The sequence below is a fragment of the Sceloporus undulatus genome, chromosome 5, assembly GCF_019175285.1.
Source record: "Sceloporus undulatus isolate JIND9_A2432 ecotype Alabama chromosome 5, SceUnd_v1.1, whole genome shotgun sequence".
Taxonomy (NCBI): domain Eukaryota; kingdom Metazoa; phylum Chordata; class Lepidosauria; order Squamata; family Phrynosomatidae; genus Sceloporus; species Sceloporus undulatus.
In genome coordinates this window covers 72,025,607-72,045,253 of record NC_056526.1, presented here as the reverse complement: position 1 = coordinate 72,045,253, position 19,647 = coordinate 72,025,607, and the positions used below count along the sequence as shown (strand labels likewise).

Sequence of the window (19,647 nt, the reverse complement as noted above, 5' to 3'; positions counted from 1 at the left end):
GTATTTTTAATAATTTTGTGCATGAAACAAAGTTTGTGTACACTCAACCATCAAAAAGCAAAAGTGTCACTATCTCAGCCACAACATGAAAATCGTTTTGGATTTTGAATCATTTCAGATTTTGGAATTCCAGATAAAAGTGACTCGACATATTCTTCCACAGAAATTGTTGAGTCACAGTCAGAAAAAACATTGTAACTGTAAAGAAATAAAGCGTGTGTGTGTGTGTGTGTTGCCTTTACTGGTACAATATTTGCTTCTGCTGAATGTATGGCATATACACATACAGTATTGACTAGTTACTTTGTGATGAAGCACTACAGAACTAACTCCTCCCTATTATTACATTGCAATTCAGGTGCTCATCACCCTAGTCAGAAGTTTTGGGTCATTTTGTTTGAAATCCACTTCTCCTCTACTCAAAAAATTAAACGAATAAATAAATAATGAATGACAATGTACTCTTTTGCACCATTACTGTATTTCCACTTTAGTGGCATTATTTTCCATATTTACTTTCTCATACTTCAAAAATTGCCATTTACACCACCTTGTTTGCAGTGCTTCCTGCTCCATGAATGTTTTTTAAAACAACAACAACAACAACCAGAAATCTATTAATTATGCAATTACAGAACTGTACAAATGCACAATTGTGTAATTATGCTATTATGGAACCACCCCCTCTCCCTCCAAGACTGGGAAAACAAAAGCACTTCAGGCCACTTCCACCATTTTTCCCTAGGGTTTTCTCCACAACCAGCACTTGGCCAGTTATATTTTTTGTTGACCTTTGATATCTGTTGCCGTTTGGTTCCAAGACCTCTGTTGATACCAAAATCTGTGGATGCTCAAAACCACTGCATAGTAAAATTGTGCCTCTTATATAAAACAGCAAAATCAGTGTTTGCTTTTGGGGATTTTTCTTTTTGAGTTGTGGTTGGTTGAATCCATGAATGCAGAACTGTTGGAAATCCCAAAGTCTTCCTAGCCCAATCACCAGAAACAGTAAGAGGTTTCTTTGCTGGAGATTCCTGGGGAATCCCAATGGGAGGAGCAGTAAAACCACACTCAGACCACATCCACTATGCTGCCAATATCACAATGAAGTGGAACAAGACATTTGCATCCAAAGTGGTTACTAAACCATAGCAAGATAAGATACCATTAACATATTAATTCAAGGGGGAAATAATTTATTGGCGAATGAGCCAACAACATTACAGCATGTTACTGCACCAGACGGGCCATGACATCTTGCATTAAGCTCCAAGTGAAGATGGGACTAATGCAGTGCAATTTCAGTTTAACACTGGCTGGCATTCTGTTGGTTAATTTTAACTAAGGTAGAACAGTTCAATCAATTGCTGAATGGTAAGTCAACACATACGTAACTCTCATTGATTCAATGGGTCTGTTCTAGTTAGGCCTAACAAGGGGATTTAAGCCAATCTCTTTACAGTCCAGTATTTTATCAAACAGAAATATACTATACATTGGGGTCTAAACCCCAAAAGATTATAGGATGTATTTATATATTAAAACATTCTGTGTCACTGCTATAATGAAATGGTTCTGTATAGTTTTTGTTTACACTTTGTTTACACTTATTTCATACATCTCTACTATAATTTATGTGTACACAAAGACACTGAACTTGGTGTTATCTAATGGAACAAAACCAAAGACTGTAATTTGCATATGATCCATCAACTATTTCAGGAACCTCCTAATTCAAACACTTCAAATTTCTGCATTTTTAACTCTAAAATTCACTTTTATTAACCAATTTTAACCAAACTTGCTTATTTCTAACATTTTTAGTGTTAGAAATTCTGTGTTTTTTTTCAGAGAACCTGCTAGATTCCCCCCTCATTTTTCATTAACTTAGTATGAATCAAATTTTAAAGGTTTTAGAGCCTACCACTCAAATGTTAACGATTATTATAATACATCTCAAGAGTAATAAAATAATAACAATGGTATAAGTAATACTTTTAACTAATGAAATGATTATATTTGTATTGTCCAAAGTACAGTGGTACCCCGGGATACGAATTGACCGCGTTACGAAATTTCCGGGTTACGAAAAAGTTAGATTGGAAAAAACTGTTCCGGGTTACGATGTTTTTTTCGGGTTACGAATTTTTTTTCGGCGCGAAATTCAAACGCGCGGCTTTCCAGCGCTAACGGAAAGCCCTTTTCGGGTTGCGAAATTACTCGGGTTACGAACGGAGCGGCGGAACGAATTAAATTCGTAACCCGAGGGAGCACTGTAATTCAATCATTAACAAAATCATCAACATCAACCTGAATAACACTGCTTTATTTTCCTGGTAGTAAATAAAATCACCTGATTTTCTGAAATATTAACAGGGTCTTTGAATATAATCCATTCAACTGTCTCTGAGCAGGGAGGAGTTGATAATGATCCATTGTAAGTGTAATATTTGTTTGTTGAATTTGGCAAAAGGTTTAACAAGACGAAAGGCTCCAGTTCACTTTTTTTCCCTGGAAAATATAAATTATAAGTAAACAGTGAGGATATTCCTAAAACCAGACTGCATCAAATAAACCTGGAACCTGAACTATTTCACAGTTTTTAATCTTCTGGTCAATGAATACCATTGGAAAGTGGATCACATAAAAGCCCACATCAGTAGTAAGCAATTCATCTTCTGTCAGTGAAACTACAATCTAAACTAAAGCAAAAACCAAAACGTAAAAATGACAACAGTAAAAAACAATCACAAGTATCATTCAGCTAGACACATAGACACACATATACAAACCCAGTTTGAAAACCACCTATGGGCAGATTTTTTTACAAACATGGTACCATGATGAAAAATGTCCTAATGTCTGCTAATCTGATAGATGCTGATGGCAGGCCTTTTAGCAGGGTTTTCTTTTGTCATTTTGGAGGCTATGAAGAGTTTCATACCAGTGCTTACCATGGGGTAAGAGCTGGTAAAATGCCGGTAAAACATTTGGGAAGTGTGTGTGTCTGAAAGCCTGGTATGGAAATCTTCTATATATAACCTGAACGGTTGACTGGAGATGCTGTTAGTTTATATGTGAGGTAAAACATTGAAACGTAAGTCTAAATCTTTGTTTCGCCTAAATATTCTCAAAATAATTCTTCATGTTGCGAGAAGATTAAGTGGGATGCAAAAAGGCGAAATTATGGATTGGATTTTTCCTGTGCATTCTGTTTAGATTTTTATTGCTGTGTTGTAACATAAATTTCAACAAGTCTTTGTCATCAGTAACGGACTGGATAAGGGCAAACAAACTGAAGCTTAATCCAAACAAGATAGAGGTGCATTTGGTCAGTCGAAAGGCAGATCAAGGAGTAGGAATTCAGCCTGTGTTGGATGCGATTACACTCCCCCTGAAGACACAGGTTTGCAGTCTGGGGGTACTCTTAGACTAAGCTATGAACCTGGAGTACCAGGTTTCTGCAGTGGCCATAAGTGATTTTACACATTTAAAGCTTCTGTACCAAGTGCACCCATTCCTTGAGATATCAGATCTGGCCACTGTGGTACATCATGTTTGAACTACTGTAACATGCTCTACTTGGAGCTGTCTGTGAAGAGTGTTTGGAAACTTCAGATGGTACAAAGGGTTTCAGCCAGACTGTTAACTGGGGCAGATTACAGACATCACACAATGTTCCTGTTTACTTTGACAAGCTTTTAAACAGAAAGCTTTTAAAAAAAAACAGCCTAGGAAGTGCTGTATTGTTTTAGCTGACCTGTTTTTAATAGCTATTTATCATTTTTATAGTAATTACATATTAAATGTAATTACTATACATTTCAAAAATAGTGGCACTTTCTATTAACTTTCCTGTATCTAACTGATCCAAAAGAATTATTTTTAATGGTAAATGTACATATATTCTGCAAAACTGAAGTATGAGGTTATGACAATGATTCTAAAAATCATCATGACCCCTTTAAAATTTGCCATGAGGGACAGTGGCAGCAGATGGTTCTGTTATCAGCAGGATGATAAATATGCTTTGTGTTTTAATGTGAATTTCAAAGGAAATATCCAAGGTGATGAATCTATTTAAAGTTCAGGCTAAAAAACAGAATAGATTTACCACATACTGTAACTGCACCAGAAGACACGAATGATGTTGGGTACAATGTTCTTTATAATACCCATCAGTACACATTGTGGTACATGTGAGCTATCAGTTAATAGTTCACAGGTTAGTCTCCTAATGGGGGCCCTGAGTCTATAATGGCCTCCAGTTCTTACATCTGGTGTATAGAGAATTCACCACCAGACAGGCAGGCAAGGTTATAGATTTAACTCCCTTCTTCCCTTTTCTTTTTCCCTGGCTTCTGTCTCAATGAATGTGCTTGATGCTGCCACACTTTTATGCTCACAGCAGCACATAGCTTCCCCTTTCCCAGATAAACACTGCTGTTCTCTACTCCCGCTCCCTTATAACTGCAGGCAAAAAGAGCTATTGCCAAGGAGAACAGCTGGAGCAACAATATATTTGCTCTCACTGCCAAGGAACAGTTAGGTGGTACTTCAACAAAAAAGGCACAGTAGCCTCAGGCCTCTCTCTGCATATCATGATAGCTGAGAAAAGTGAAGACTTGAAGATTATCTGAGTCTTCATCTGATTTGTTTGTACTGGTTGTTAGAAGAGAAGGCCACAAGAACAGAGGGAGTTTAGTACAGGTGTCCTCTCATTAAGAGGATAAAATATGATCTGCCCATCTGTTTCATTTCAAAGCCACACCTCCTATAAATAAATCATGTTGCCATAGCCATTATCTGTGTTTCTTGTTTCTCCTGTTCTGAACATGTATATATCTGTTTGTATCCATAATGTTTACGATATATCTGTTTGTATCCATAATGTTCACTGCTTGTGAAATATATTGACATTTCTCAAATGCTCAGGCCTTTCCCACATGATCACGTTGGCCACATTTTCATCTTAAGGCAAGCCTCCTGGCTTATCAAACCATGATGTACATGAGCTGTACTATTCAATCCCTTTGTGGCTCTCCTTCTTCATAAGCAGGTTGCTCCCCCTTACATCTGAATCCAGAGCTATGGTTAATTTATTCTAAAGGACTCTGAACCTACAAGTCTGGCCATAATCCTGCTTGTATATTACATTGGCACAATGATTCATTAAGCTGGCATAGTGTTCATTTTTTATGGTTGTGTCGTATCAGCAATGGGGTGTGTGAGAAACAGAGGAAGACTTCTCTACTCCCTTTCAAGGAAACTCCCAGGCAGCCTATTTCCTCAGTCCATAAGTCCCTCAAAGATAAAGATGCCCTGAAGCTAAAGATGCTCTGGGAATGTTGCCTCAGAAAACCATAGGGAATTTTTCTTCCTAGGCAGTGTTCTTGGGGGGCTTTTTGCTTCAACGATTAATCTGGAAGTCAGACAAAGAAAAAATAGGTTGCTTGGCAGCTGGCAACTTGCTCTTTGGATAGCAATGGAAAAGACTTTTGCTATCTTCTTCCAGCTTTTCCTCCATCCAGCCCCCCATAAACACATATGTCAGCCCACAAGGTTTTGATCTAAACCACAGTTTAAAGTTGCTTCTACTGCTGGATTGTATTGGGGCAATAAAACTAGCCTCAGGTTTAAATGTACAGATCAACAATTGGAACAATTCAATTTCTCAATCTTGAACATAAAACTGTGTTATCAAGAAAACAGTCTTATACAGTTCTATGCCACTTTTGCTTTTTGTTTGTTATGTTTTGGAATAAAGTGAATAATGACATGTTCTAAGCTTGGTTTTCTTAATTTAAGACAACACAAATTTTTGAATTAAATATTTTGTTTCTTTTCAACCTAGGAAATCAACACACTATAGGAATACACTCAAGTAAGTTTGCTCTGTATTTATAAAACAATTATTCTGAAGACTGCCTTCAGAGGAAGTCATGGAAGGAGTGTCAATCAACAGAAAATAATTTTTAGGTTCAAAGCAGTGGACACAGATTCTTTCATCCTCAACTGTGGCCTGTGTAAAATTCTGAGCATCCAAGGAAATTCTATGTGCACATCCATTTATTACAATATTAGAACCAAATATGGGTAAGTGAAGTGTACAAGCAGATGGATCAACTCCTTGTGTTGAATTAGGGCATAGAAGTGTTTTTTTTTCAGGCAGGGAGTAGAGGTTTTCCACTCCTGACTTGTAAATCAGTTACTAATCGCTTCTTTTCCCCTATAAGTAGGTTTATAAAACAAAGGTTTTAAGATATGGAGCAAATTGTCTCTTTTTTTGGTTTGAACATATTGTATCCAGAGTTCATAAATTCTTATCACTGGAAGTTTAATGTATTTGAATACATTGATAACTGCATAGATGGTTTTCCATGTTACATCACAAACTCACCAAAACGACTAACACTGGCCACTCCATCAATAATTGAATTGTAATCCACATTATCTTCCAGACCAACCTGTTGGAGAAATGTTGCATAATTTATTCTTGAGCTCAGTGTTTCAATCATTTGTTAATTCTCCAATTAAAAATAAATAAATATTTTGAAATAATATTTTACCTATACTACCTTTAGCCAAATACTGCAATGGATAAGGCTTATTTACATTTGCAGAATTAATTAACAACAATATATGTATGCACCGTGTTTACATTTTTACATTTCACTGGTAATTTAAGTCAATATGCACAAACAAGGATTACCTCAAATAAAATGGATAACACTCTTAATTTTCCATTTCCTTCAATTGCCTTATCAATATCTTCAAACCGATTTGGATCATAACAGTAGATTTGCATCTGTAAGTAGAATAATATTAACTTAGGTGAATTTTCCCTCAAATTATACCAATAAAACTTTATATACCAATAGGAAAACAATTTGTTGAATATGTATATTACTTTTTGTAATTATTTGCTTCAAAGATGAACTTCTAATCCTAAAACACTGTAATGTCCCTTTCTATGTTGCATAAATATTACTTTGAGATATAACTCAGTCTAAGGCTCTATTCTCAATAAGACTAGTCATAAATGTGGCCTACTTTAGCCAACACAGTAGCAGATTAAGCCTGATGTGTATCAAAGAGCATGTTGGGCCCTCAGGGTCTCAGCTGACCTAGGTTTTGTACTAAGTATCAATATAGGCTTGTAGGATTTGCATAGATTTTAATGTACAGAAAAGTCACGTTCATCAATAGATGCAATCAGTTTCAGTATAGAATGAAGTATAGATAACAACAACAATAAAAACAGGCATGGGTATGATAATGGAAGAGAAGATAAGCTATGCTATGGGTTTGTTGTTAAGCACATTATCAAGGATTCAGAGGTTCTGAGGAGAGTACACCATTCCAGTTCCACAAGTGATGAGCTGGAGGTTTCAAGAGATATTTATTGACATTAATATATTATGTGACAGGATACCAACCTTCCACAATTTTTTTTTTTTTTTTGGTTCATAGATCCTTTACTAGATGATATTTTATCTCATAGTTGTGCCATTACCCATCCCGTACTTTAACCCACCAGTTTTCAAGAGAGAGTCCATCGTTTTCAGGGTTTATTTGTTTGTTTTTTGCAATTTCAAGTCTAGTAATTGCTAAGAAAAAGCAATTTAGATCTTTATATTTTAAATTTTTGTTTCCACCTTGGAAAACCAAGAGTAAGAGTCATTCCAATCAGAATAATATTCTGTTTAGTGATGTTGGAGATCTAATCAAGTATTGTAGGCCAGAAATTGTTTATTTTGTCCCATTCAATCCACAGATGTAAGCATAGTCCCCGGTGTTCACATTCTCTCCAGCTAAAGGCATTACAAAGTGCCTGGGTTTATCTACATAAGTCATAATATTACATGCCATAATTCTGGACTTTTGAGGTGTTTGGAGTGCCTCCAAAGTCAAGCATGACCAGAGTGAGCTCCCATTTATTTCTCACTTTAGAACTGGGGAGAACAACAGGAGCTGTACTCACACTGGATGTTGAAACTGCTCCACAACTCTCTATAGTGAAGCATGAAATCAGACATACCCACAAATGAAGGAGCAAAACCACTGGTGAGCACAATTTTTGGTTGGCCACAAAGACCACCTAATAATAATAATAATAATAATAATAATAATAATTATTATTATTATTATTATTATTATTACTTTTAGGCAACCCATTCGGGGCGTTTGACAACAGTAAAATATAAAATACAACAATTAAAAACACTTTATCCCTCCCCCCCTTAAGACAGTATTAAACAGTATAACATATTAAAAACACAATATCTAAGCATAAAAACAACAATTAAAAACTAAAACCCCTGATATCCCTCTGTTGATCCTCAACCATCTCTAAGATGGGGCCACGGGAGGAATGAGGGAATCAGGGAACCTGGGAACCTGGGCCGGGATGGTTAATCTGGAAAGGCCTGCCGGAAGAGGTCCGTCTTGACAGCTTTTTTAAAGCTGTCTAATGATGTTATCTGACGGATCTCATCTGCCCTCTGGGAGGTCGCCGCAAGCCTAGATTTTAGAGGCTGCAGTAAGTTCTTCCCTAAGATATGTGGACACCCATTTCTCTTCAATAACCATGAAAAAAGTGAATGAAAAAGGGTCACCTGGTTTGACGTTTGTTGCACAGAAATATGACAGTTCAAATGTGGATATTTGACAAAGCAACAATCAAAATTTAACTGACTCTGAAGTAGGTCAGAACCATTTGCACTTTCCAGCTGATGTTGCTGGCTGTATGCCGTAATAAATGCATTCATTCAACTAATGTAAATGTTTATTTTCTGGTATAAATTACAACTGAACAACACTGTCTCTGCAGATCAATCATGCCCAGAAACCATTTTATTATCTAGGAGTTGATGGTTATCTTTTGTAGCTTGTCACGAGAGGAATTATCATTTACAAATGTCCTCGATAATAGTTTTTTGTGGGTTTTTTGGGCTATGTGGCCATGATCTAGAAGAGAACACATTGTCTGAAAAACCCAGAAAAAACTATGGATGCCGACCATGAAAGCCTTCGACTTCACATCCTGGAGAATGTCATAAAAAGTTGCTTAGAAATACACAGATGCTTGGAGATGTTAAAATGTTCTTGGGTCTTCTTAAAAGCAAGAAAAATGTGTAGTGTCCTCACATAGATTTTCTGACTGCAGAGGAGACTTCCATGCAAGAATGTGTTGGCACATTCACTGAAGTCCAAGTCAGTGAGTCAGAGCAAAAGACAGTGCCCCCCTATGATATTAATATCAAGACATATTAATAGCCTAAGTCAGTGCTGTTTGAAGTGGCGGTCTGCACATCAAAGCTAGTCCATGAACCACCTGCTGCTACTCTGTGGTGAACTTCCAGGAAACTACATGAATATTATAATAATAATACATCTCAAACAAGAAAAAAAAATAGTTTTGCCACATCAGATAGCTTGAGAAGCAGATCCTCCCTTAATTTTGGCACCTGAGGTATAAAGCTCACAAGTAACCCTCCTCCTTCCTGGCAGAGAAACACTACTCATAATAAATTTAATGACTGTCTTCAGATGAGAAGAAAAGTCTCTGGAAGTACTGAAAGTTTTGATATATATTTTTTAAAAATCTGCTTATTCATTAATTGCATCCAGTCTCTTTCTTGAAATATGACTGGTTTCTGTCTCTTCCTCCTTCCACTGACCATGCCCCATACCCAGTCTCATACAATATTTCAGTAATTGATTTTTACCAATTTCCTTTGAGATTATTATTATTATTCAAGAGTTATGGTCAAAATGTTAAAGTGCTTTTGCTATATTATTCTAGTTAAACATCAAAATAATTTTGTTTCAGTGACTTTTCCCTCACTTGATCTATGTTGAATCTGTCTTGGAAGCAATAGCTGTGTTCACTGGTGGCCATATAAGTCAATTCATGCAATGTAGAACTACAGAAGTACAGATAATTTAATTTAAATTGACCGGTAGAGTGGGAATTAAAAATCCTTAGTAATGCCAGGATCTCCCAGGAAATACTTTGAAATAAAGAAAACTTCAAAAATAAAGGTGGTTTGTACAGGAATAAATCCTGGGACTTCCAGATAGTTTCTTCCCCTCAGCTGGAAGCATTTTAAGCCTTGTTGGCCTTTAATAACATCCCAAAATCTACTGCCAGAGACCACTGCCTCAACATGCCTATTGGAAGAACTGCTACTAGAAGTCCATGTGTGTATTTCTGTTTACCTAGAAGGGAAAACTGAATTTGAAGTGTGTGGTATATTTTGAATGACTGAGATGCAGTATTATATATTATCCTTACTGGATGACAATTGTCCCATCTGACTGTATGATTATCATCATGACAAATACTTCTGTAAACATCGAAACCAATGACATTTTCTTTAGTTTGGCACAGCTAAAATAAACATTAAGTAAACATAAGTGTACACACTACAAATATCTTCCTTCATCAAAGCACATTACTAGTACAATGTTTTAACTGCATCTACATATATAGAAGTCTACAAATATCATACTTCTATTGACTTATAAGTAACATTATGCACCTCAGTGTGTGTATGTCTGTGTATGTATGTCAGATGTCTTCAGTCATTACAGCATATAGTTACTATACATTTTAACTGCAACTATACATATGAAAGCATGCACATAATAATTTTACAAATAAAAGATGGAGACTTGAGAGCCCAACAATGTCATTTTGTTCTCCTGAATAATTTTTTTTTCTACCATTTGCTTCTATTTACTTAATGGAGAAGCTTCAAAAGTTAGAATAATCATTTTGTGCCTTCTGTTTTACCTAATAAAGACATAAACAATGGAGATTATCAGATGGCAAAAAAGGATGGGAGAGAAGCGAGACACTCCCATCCTTATCATGCAATTGCCAAATTATCAGATGACATCCTGTGGCATTGCTCTGATCCCGTCCTTCTCATGTCAGTGATGTGGAGTGGCCTCATAACTTTTTATTCATGGGAATGAATATCACCATCTGATCATCTCCAATGTGTACTTTATATCTTGGATTTTGCATAATTGTCTACATGACCATCCCTGGATTTCTTTTGATCTAATTTACCCATAAAGCAGGAAAAAAAAACCCTCATTTTTGGACAGTTTGTCATATATGGGGATTTGAACAAGCTAAAATACTCTAAGCTGGGTTCTTTTGGTATGCCTTTCTGTCACACTTAAATTTATCTTCAGATCTCCCAGCACAGGGTTTTCTTGATGAGATCCCTGAACTCTGCATTTTACAGCCTTTGTCCTGTTGCTTCACTTCTCTTTTTCTTTGAGTTCTTGTAACTGCATAAACATTCTCTCTCTAACACCATAAACAAAACATGCAGACCTGAAGAGCTGTACAGTGCGCCCCCACTATATGCGATTTCCAGCTTATGCGGAAGCCACACACCAATCAAATCATTGACACGCACACTGCCCCGAGCCGTGATCATGCTCCCCAATGCAGATTTCCCCTTAGACTGGGGGATCTGGCATGGATCTCTCACATAAGGGGAGGGCCTACTGTAGTACAAAAACATTTTTGTTCTCCTGTATGATTTTCCTACCATCCTTGCCTGATGAAAAAGCTAGTGATTTTTGAAAACTATTGCAATGTTTTTTGCACCTTTTGGTTGCCCTACTAATGGTATCAGCAATGTGCCTTTTGGATTTTGTTTAACTGTCAATATGGCAATCCCTGCATTCACATAACCATGGGATTTCTAATGACTTATAAAGTCATTTTTGGAATGACGTAATATTTAGTATCTTAATTACCTCAAGAGGATACTTTTGTCCTTCTATACTATGTTCAGATCCATCATGAGATATATTGCATTTTCCCCAGTGAAATGTTATCTTGCTTGCTTTAAACACACCTTCTAAACCTCCTCCAGTCACAAAATATTCATTTGTCAGCTTAATTTCCACTAGAGAGAGAAAGAGAAAAAAGAGTTATTAATTATTCTTAAGATAAGACAAACAACATCTATCTTGTGTTTCTACCACATCAGCATTAGAGTAAATGTAATTATTTTAAAACTGTCAATGTAAAGCATATCTCCACACTGTGTGTGACATCCAGAATAATTTGGCTTAATTTTGTTCAGACTGAAATTAGTGGGACTAATTTCAAAGATATCTACATTGAAGTAACATAGAAGATTTTCAGACCAGCGTTTAAGTGCTGGTAAAACACTGCTAAAACATTTAGGAAATGTGCATGTGTGAAAGCGTGACACATTTTCTAAATACTGTATCAGGGAATCGTTGACTCCCCTGCAGCATCCCTGAATCCTTTGGGGAGAGGCAATTTGCTATGAATGCAAAGTTTCTGTTGATAGGAAATTGCCTCTCCCCGAAAGATTCATGGATGCTGGAGGGAAGACGATGATTTCCTGACGCTTAGGAAGCGCATCAGAATTTCACACACGCATGCTTCCTAAACGATTTAGCAGTGTTTTACAAGTGCTTAAGTGCTGGTCTGAAAATCTCCATAGTCTGCAACTAGTTCAATAAATATTGTAAACTGATTCTACAGGATCTTTGAGCAACAGGCAGGGTAGAGTTATTCTTTGTAACAATTACAGAATTGTTTTGGTGCTGTCAACAAATTGATGGAGTAAAGCAAGGTTGCAGAGCATCTTGGGATGAGGCTCAAGGAATCTTCACTTGCAACTCATCTCTCTTTCCCTCCCTCCCTCCCTCAGGCCCTTGCACAACATTTAGAGCATAGGTGGGCAAAATGTGTCCTGTGCCTCCTGGCTCCTTCAGGGGGTCAAAAATATGTATTTTCCTCCAATTGTTTCTGCCCCAAAATGCCCTTTACCATCTTGTTTTGAGCCCATTTAGGCCCAAGAATGACCTTGGATGAATCACATATTCTCTATACTGTATTCAGATCCATCACAAGATATATTGCATTTTCATAAAACTCTGTAATAGGTTCACCTTAGGGTTGCTGTAAGTCAGAAACTATTTGAAGGCACACAACAACATAATGACATTTCATTCATTTCATTCACCGTGGGTACTTTTTAACAAAAAAGATTCAGTTTTCATTGGCTTCAAGATACATGAGATACTCAGTCAAAAATACCCTATCAACTACTAGAAGAGCAATATTCTACAAATTCAGAAGCTCAACCAAATTGCATTGGTGTATATCCCATTTTCCATTCATATCTCCATTTGTATGGCTCACCAGCACTCTTCCAGAGCATTAGCTATGGCTGGCAGCAGCTAAATAGTTTAAACTGCTGCCACCTCTTTACACTCCCATATATAAGTGAGAGATTGCTCTAAAATAATTTCTCCAATGTAAATGTTTTTGCATAATCATCTTTGAAAACACTAGCGGTGTAGTTGTGAAAATATCAGCATAGCAGCATGTCAGCAGTAGGTATTATTAATGATTATAATAATTATGTATAAAATACCCAAATCTTTATTTTAGTAAGTATGTATTAATGGATTATGGTAATATGATCTCTGTGGTGTTTTCCCCCCACGTGATGTCTTTATTTTTCCTTTGAGTCCTCTTGACTTGATGCTTGACTGCTATTGCCAGCTGTCCTCCCCATAATAAAACTGCTAACTTCAAGATGAGAAAAACAAGAAGAAAATGATTCAGGAGATTTAATATCTATAAGCATTCACTTCTCATTCAAAATGAATTCATCTGTATGAAAATTAAGTAATTCAAAATGTTAGATATGAATTTTGTACCTGTTTTGCCTGTGTTATAGATTAAAGTGTCTTCTGATGTTTCTTTTTCCCAGTCCTGGAATGTCAGTTCTTTAAGGTTCACGTTCACTTGAGTTAGATCCTCATCAATATTAACAGGTGATTGTTTGGCACCATTGCATGCTGGATATTTTTTTCCCCAGTTTGTTTGATTTAATGCTCCTAAGCAAAAAAAAAAATAAAGAAGTAAATAACCTAAATAAATGTATTTATAATGTGTAGTTTTACATGGAAACAACAAATTATTCAATATTAATGCCCATGAGGAAGGATGTACTTCTTTTAAAGCCAGTCTCCCCTTCCATTACTCTCCCCATTGCTTTTTAAAATGATTTCAGTGGAGGTTTATGATAGCCTCATGGGCAATGTTCTGTTGCTTCAAAAAGCTCCCTTCTTTAGAAAATCTATCAGGGAGACAGCTTTGCCCTAGCCTTCTCCTTGACATTCTAGTCTTGTATGTGTTGAGAATGTGACAAAACCTGACACTTCTTGGACCTAAATTACAAGATTTTGTCCTGCTTGACATAACTGGCTTTCATTTAAAAAGGGCAAAAATCCATTTTGGAAGACAGCCAGCAGAGCATCATGTCGCAAGAATTCAGTGTACTTTTTCCTTTGTCAAGCAGTATCAGGGGGCAGTGCTTTTAAGTAAGAACCAGATCCTGAAGGGCTTGGGGCAGGGGCTGTAGTAGTCTGGTCAAATGGAGGGAGCAAGGCAGTCCCCCCCCCCTTCACTGGGTAACACCAACCTGAGGGACATTACTGTGTATATGGGAGGGTATTCTTTCCATTACAGTGAGCTAGTAGAGGTACTGGCATTGCATCCCTGTTCTGTGAAGTCTTTTCTGTGTGGTCTGTTCCTCACAGTCTTCACAATCTTATTGGTCCACATCCCACAGAATGTTTTGCCACACTTTTCCCAACCTTGACAGCTTTTCCTTATTAAAGTGCAGGATGACAGTTTCCTGGGAGATTCGCCTATATATTATTTTGAGAATTGGTTGCTATGTAGCAGATTTCTGTCCTGGTTCTTGTATTCTTCTCTTTGATAACATGTATTTCGGCAATACTGGCTATGTATCCACTATTTGGGCACAAGGTGAGGCTTTGGAGAACCTACTTTTATTTATGGCATTTAATATCTAATCATTCTGAGGGATCCACATGGCATCTACAAAAAATAAATTAAACCAATTTCAAAAAATGTGACCTCAAGATATGCTTTCAAACCCCCCCACACACAAACACACACAGACACAAAAACATTAATCCAATAGCAGGCCAATATTAGCCCATCCCAAAGGTCTTCCTAAGAGCTTGATTTTTACCAATCACTAAAACATGACCAGTGACAGAACCAGGCAGGCCTCCTCCATTACCAAACTCTACAGTTATGGTACTACAACTGAAAAGGCCCATCTCTTTTGCTTGTCAATCACACCTCTGAGATTGGGAAACATATAACAGGTCCTCATACTGACCAGTGCACCAGCTTAAACTGTACTTTCAGAAGAGAAGAAAAGAATGCATTCCATAGGCTGGATGTAGTACACTGGCCATCTCCCTGGCATCCAGGTTGCTCCAGACAGCCCCACTAGCCAACCAAGATCTTTTATTACAAAAGGAGACATTCCTGGAAGCCATGACAGTGGCATCATGGGAGGGGGGAGCGGACTGAATTGGCTGACACCATCAAAGCAGTTGACACCGAAATGACTATTTATACAATTATTTTACAGACGTGTGAAGTCGAAGACATTTTACAGACAGTCACTTTCTCTAACAGGGAAGGGACCAGTCTACTTACGCCCAAGCCAGGCCCAATCTAATATTGCATCATTAATCTTGTGGCAATGCACCTCATTCTGGCTGATATCTTTGAGTATGAAGAATAGAGTCTTTATTATGGTCATAGACCAGCACAGATAAGAGGGGATAAAGAATAAAAGAAGATAGAAACACAGGATAAAAACAGTATTTAAAATATCCTTTCAGATTACACAGTTCCATTATAGCTTGGTACTATTGTACTGTGGAGGTCATTGAGGTGAATTTTAACCACAGCTGCACATCATCTGGCAACATTATATGCTGTAAAAGGGTTGATGTCTGAAAGCAACAGAGAAGTGTAAAACTGATTGGTGTGTCCTTGGTATTTATGCATTAGAGGTTAAAAATGCTGAGGTGAATGTCCCTGTAGCACTGGAGTAATACATGCACTGTTGTTTCTATTTGGCTAGAGTTATAGGGGCATAATATGTCTGAGAAGTGGGTATTCTTATATTGGCCTTCAAGGACAACTGAGGGAAGGGCATGACAACGTGCCAAAGTAAAGGCTCTCCAGCATTTAGGTACTTTGAGCTTTGGTAAGTACACCATAGGTGATACCAAATATCTATTGGAATCACTAGCAATAAAAGCTGGAGCACTTTTGGAATCACTAGCAATAGAAGTTGGAGCACTAGATCCAGTTGTCACTCTAGATCAACCACCCATTGTTTGACATTTGCATTAGCCTTATTGTATCCCATGCTGAGCAGAAGATATGAAAAGCCAAGTTGTGACATTTTAGTCATCACAATCTGTTTCCACACAGACTGGAAATCATCAGTCAGGTTTAGTGAGCATGGCCAATGGGAAAGAAGAATGGTCCATACAGAAGGATAGTCTGAGCCAGTACTGAGTACAGTTACACTCTGGCTTCCACTTTCATAAAATATGACTCCAGTCTCAGAGTGGCATTAGAAATACATTTTGGAGCTTGGAAAGCTGATATTAGAAATTCAAATTGCACAAGTTCTAATCATGCAGACTTGGAGAGGGGTCCCAGCTGGCATCCATAAAGCAGTTGTGCTAATCATTTGAAATGTTTGAGCACTTTGAACACAGAGGTCCGCTGACTTTGGAGCAACTTTGCAAGGGCAGCTCAGCTGAGGATGAGGCAGTGGCCCCAAAGAACAGAATTTTTCTTCTTCTCCTTGGGGCCACCACCTCTCCAGCTGAGCCCAACAGATAAAGTTGCTCCAAAGTGAACTGGCTCTACACTGCCAATGGCTTCAGACAGAATGGGATGTTCAGCCATGAGATTGATGGTACAGGGATAGATTGGGCTCACTTGGGTTGAGGTAGACCAGGTCCTTCCAGGTCAGAGGAACTGTATTACTGTTGACTGGGCCTGCCTATTTATGTTTCTGTATGTAGGCATGACAAGGATCCTAATTTTAGTCAGTTGCAATGGGCCAGGGGCATTAGAGATGTTTAAGGCTCATGAAGGCCAGGGAAAGAGTGGAAAAAAGATAAAATATATTGCAAATCTGTGATTTGGAGGTAGATATATTTTTCCCAACCGGGGTGATACCATGAGTTACTGTACTGGGTTACATCAACCCTAGTGATGTCACTGCTATAAGAGCAATGGGTTCCCTTAAAAACAAGGTCCAGTTCACTCTTGCTTTTTGGGGGAATGGTGCTGTCCACAGAGGGCCCAGAATATTCAGGAGCAACAGTGAATCTAGTGCCTGTTACAGACTGCCAAAATAAAGCTGCTTCGGGTCTCTTTGGAGGTATGCTATTTAAATGATGCATGGGTCCTAAGAGTCTGGAGGTCGCGCCAAAGCCAGACTCCATTCCTAAGCACTGGAGTGCAGCTTTGGTGAAGCTTCCAGATTCTTAGGATGCATGCATCATTTAAACAGCATACCTCCAAAGAGACCCAAAGCAGCTTTATTTTGGCAGTCTGTAACAGGCCTAGAGGAAGCACAGGGATATAGAAAGCTGCCTTATACCAAATCAGAACTTTTTTTCCATCTAACTCATTATTGTCTACACCTGATTGTTAATGACTCTCCAGGAGGTCTTACTCTCTCCTACTTGGAGATTTGTGGTGATGAAATTTGGGCAATTTCTGCAGGTAAAGGATGTGCCCACTAAACTGAAAATATAATACTTCAAGAGAGTGGCACCCAGGCTGTGCATCAGTCATGGATCTTTCCTTTCAAGTAATAGTAATTCTATCAGCAACATACAATCCTTTGTTTATTTGATACATTGTTACATAGCCTTTACGATTTCTGTGAATCTGACTTAAGTTGGATACATCATCAGCACAATGATGACATCTAAGCCCAAATCTATGACCCACCTCAACAGTTTCATGTGGAAATTGAGCTACATGGAAGACAAGATGGTCCTTTACAGAACCATCTAAGATATTGAAAAATATAGTCAGGCTACTTTCGGAACAAAACATGGAGAAAGAGAATGGTTCCCAATTGGCAAATGAGTCAGATAAGGCTGCATCTTATCACCCTACCTGTTCGACTTATATGGAGAATATATTTTAAGAAAAGCAGGTTTGGACACAGAAGAAGGAGGGGTGAAAATAGGAGGAAGGAATATCAACAATCTGAGATATGCAAATGACACCATAATACTAGCAGAAAAACCTCAAAGACCTGGAACTACTAAGAAAGATATGGAAGAAAGTGCAAAGACAGGCCTATTGTTGAACATAAAGAAAACAAAAATAATAACCACAGAGAACTTACACTAATTAGACAACGAAGAAATAGAAATAGTAAAAGAATTCCCATACCTGGGATCAAACAATCATAGAAATGGAAACTGCATCCAGGAAATCAGAAGAAGATTAAGAATGGGAAAGACACTATGAAAGAACTAGAGAAGATCCTAAAATGCAAGGATATACAACTGAGCACAAAAGTTAGAATTGTACAAGCCACTGTGTTCCCTATTGCCAAGTATGGATGTGAGAGCTGGACAGTTAAGGAGGATAGGAGAAAAATCAACTCATTCAAAATGTGGTGCTGGATAAGAATGCTAAGGATTTCATGGACAGCCAAAAAGACAAACAAATGTGTCCTGGAACAGATCAGGCCAGAAATCTACCTAGAAGCCGAGATGACAAAACTCAGATTGTCATACTTTGGACACATCATTAGAAGGCATGAATCATTGGAAAAAACAGTAATGCTAGGAAAGGTAGAGGGAAGTAGAAAGAGGAAGGCCGCATGCAAGATGGATGGAGTCTACTTAAGAGATCACAAGTATGGGTTTGCAGGAATTGAGCAGAGCAGTGGAAGATAGAAGGTCTTGGAGATCTCTCATCAGAGGGCCGCCATGGGTCGAGATCGACTTGGGGGCAGTTAACAACAAAAATCAGCTAACAAGATGATTTGAAATATTTCCAAAGGCAGAACATGCATTAGTAAAGCATGTATGTGGTAAACCTTCTTCTTCCAATGCAATTTCAATTTCAATTTCAATAAAAATAATTTATTTCTATCCCAGGCTTCCATAATCATTATCAAGAAAGACATAATCCTAAACTTATGGAACATAAAAAGGATTCCAATCAACAACACATTTCTAAAGAAGACAAATACAGGCAACACTTAAAGAAAAAACAAAAGGCAAGTCTTTAAGAACAGGGTTTCACATGGTAAAACTGGCAACAATAAAGCCTGAGGTAATGCATAAAAAGGCCATTTCTGTGAGGGTTCCCTGGAAGATGTGGGCTTGTAGTCCATGTGTGTGTGTGTGTACATGCACTCATAAATTTAGCTCTGTTACTTGAGACCCAAGTGGTTACCAGCTGTAATGCTCAGTGTGCTGAGATACCCCAGCTACCATTACCCCACAAAGGGGCCTGATTTACTGGAATGGACTGTTTTGAAGATGGTCCAGAAACTTCAATTAGTGCAGAACAGAGCAACAAAGAAAGTTTGTGAGCCCAATTCTCAGTACTGGTGGCAATGTTTAAAGCCCTAAATGGCTTAGGACCAGTTTACCAGTATGTTGTGTATGAGTAAGTGCCTTCAACTCACCTGCAAATTTATAGTGACCCCATGAGTTTCATAGGGTTTTCTTAGG

General features: G+C 37.8%; 1 protein-coding gene across 1 annotated transcript in view; it reads right to left on the bottom strand.

Moving 5' to 3' along the window:
• PTPRZ1 (protein tyrosine phosphatase receptor type Z1) overlaps positions 1 to 19,647 on the bottom strand; it is a 118,544-nt gene that overhangs the window by 54,141 nt on the left and 44,756 nt on the right. The window contains 5 exon segments of the mRNA XM_042468581.1: positions 2,354 to 2,511; positions 6,401 to 6,467; positions 6,713 to 6,808; positions 11,788 to 11,939; positions 13,738 to 13,917. Coding sequence (XP_042324515.1) covers positions 2,354 to 2,511; positions 6,401 to 6,467; positions 6,713 to 6,808; positions 11,788 to 11,939; positions 13,738 to 13,917 — 653 coding nt within the window.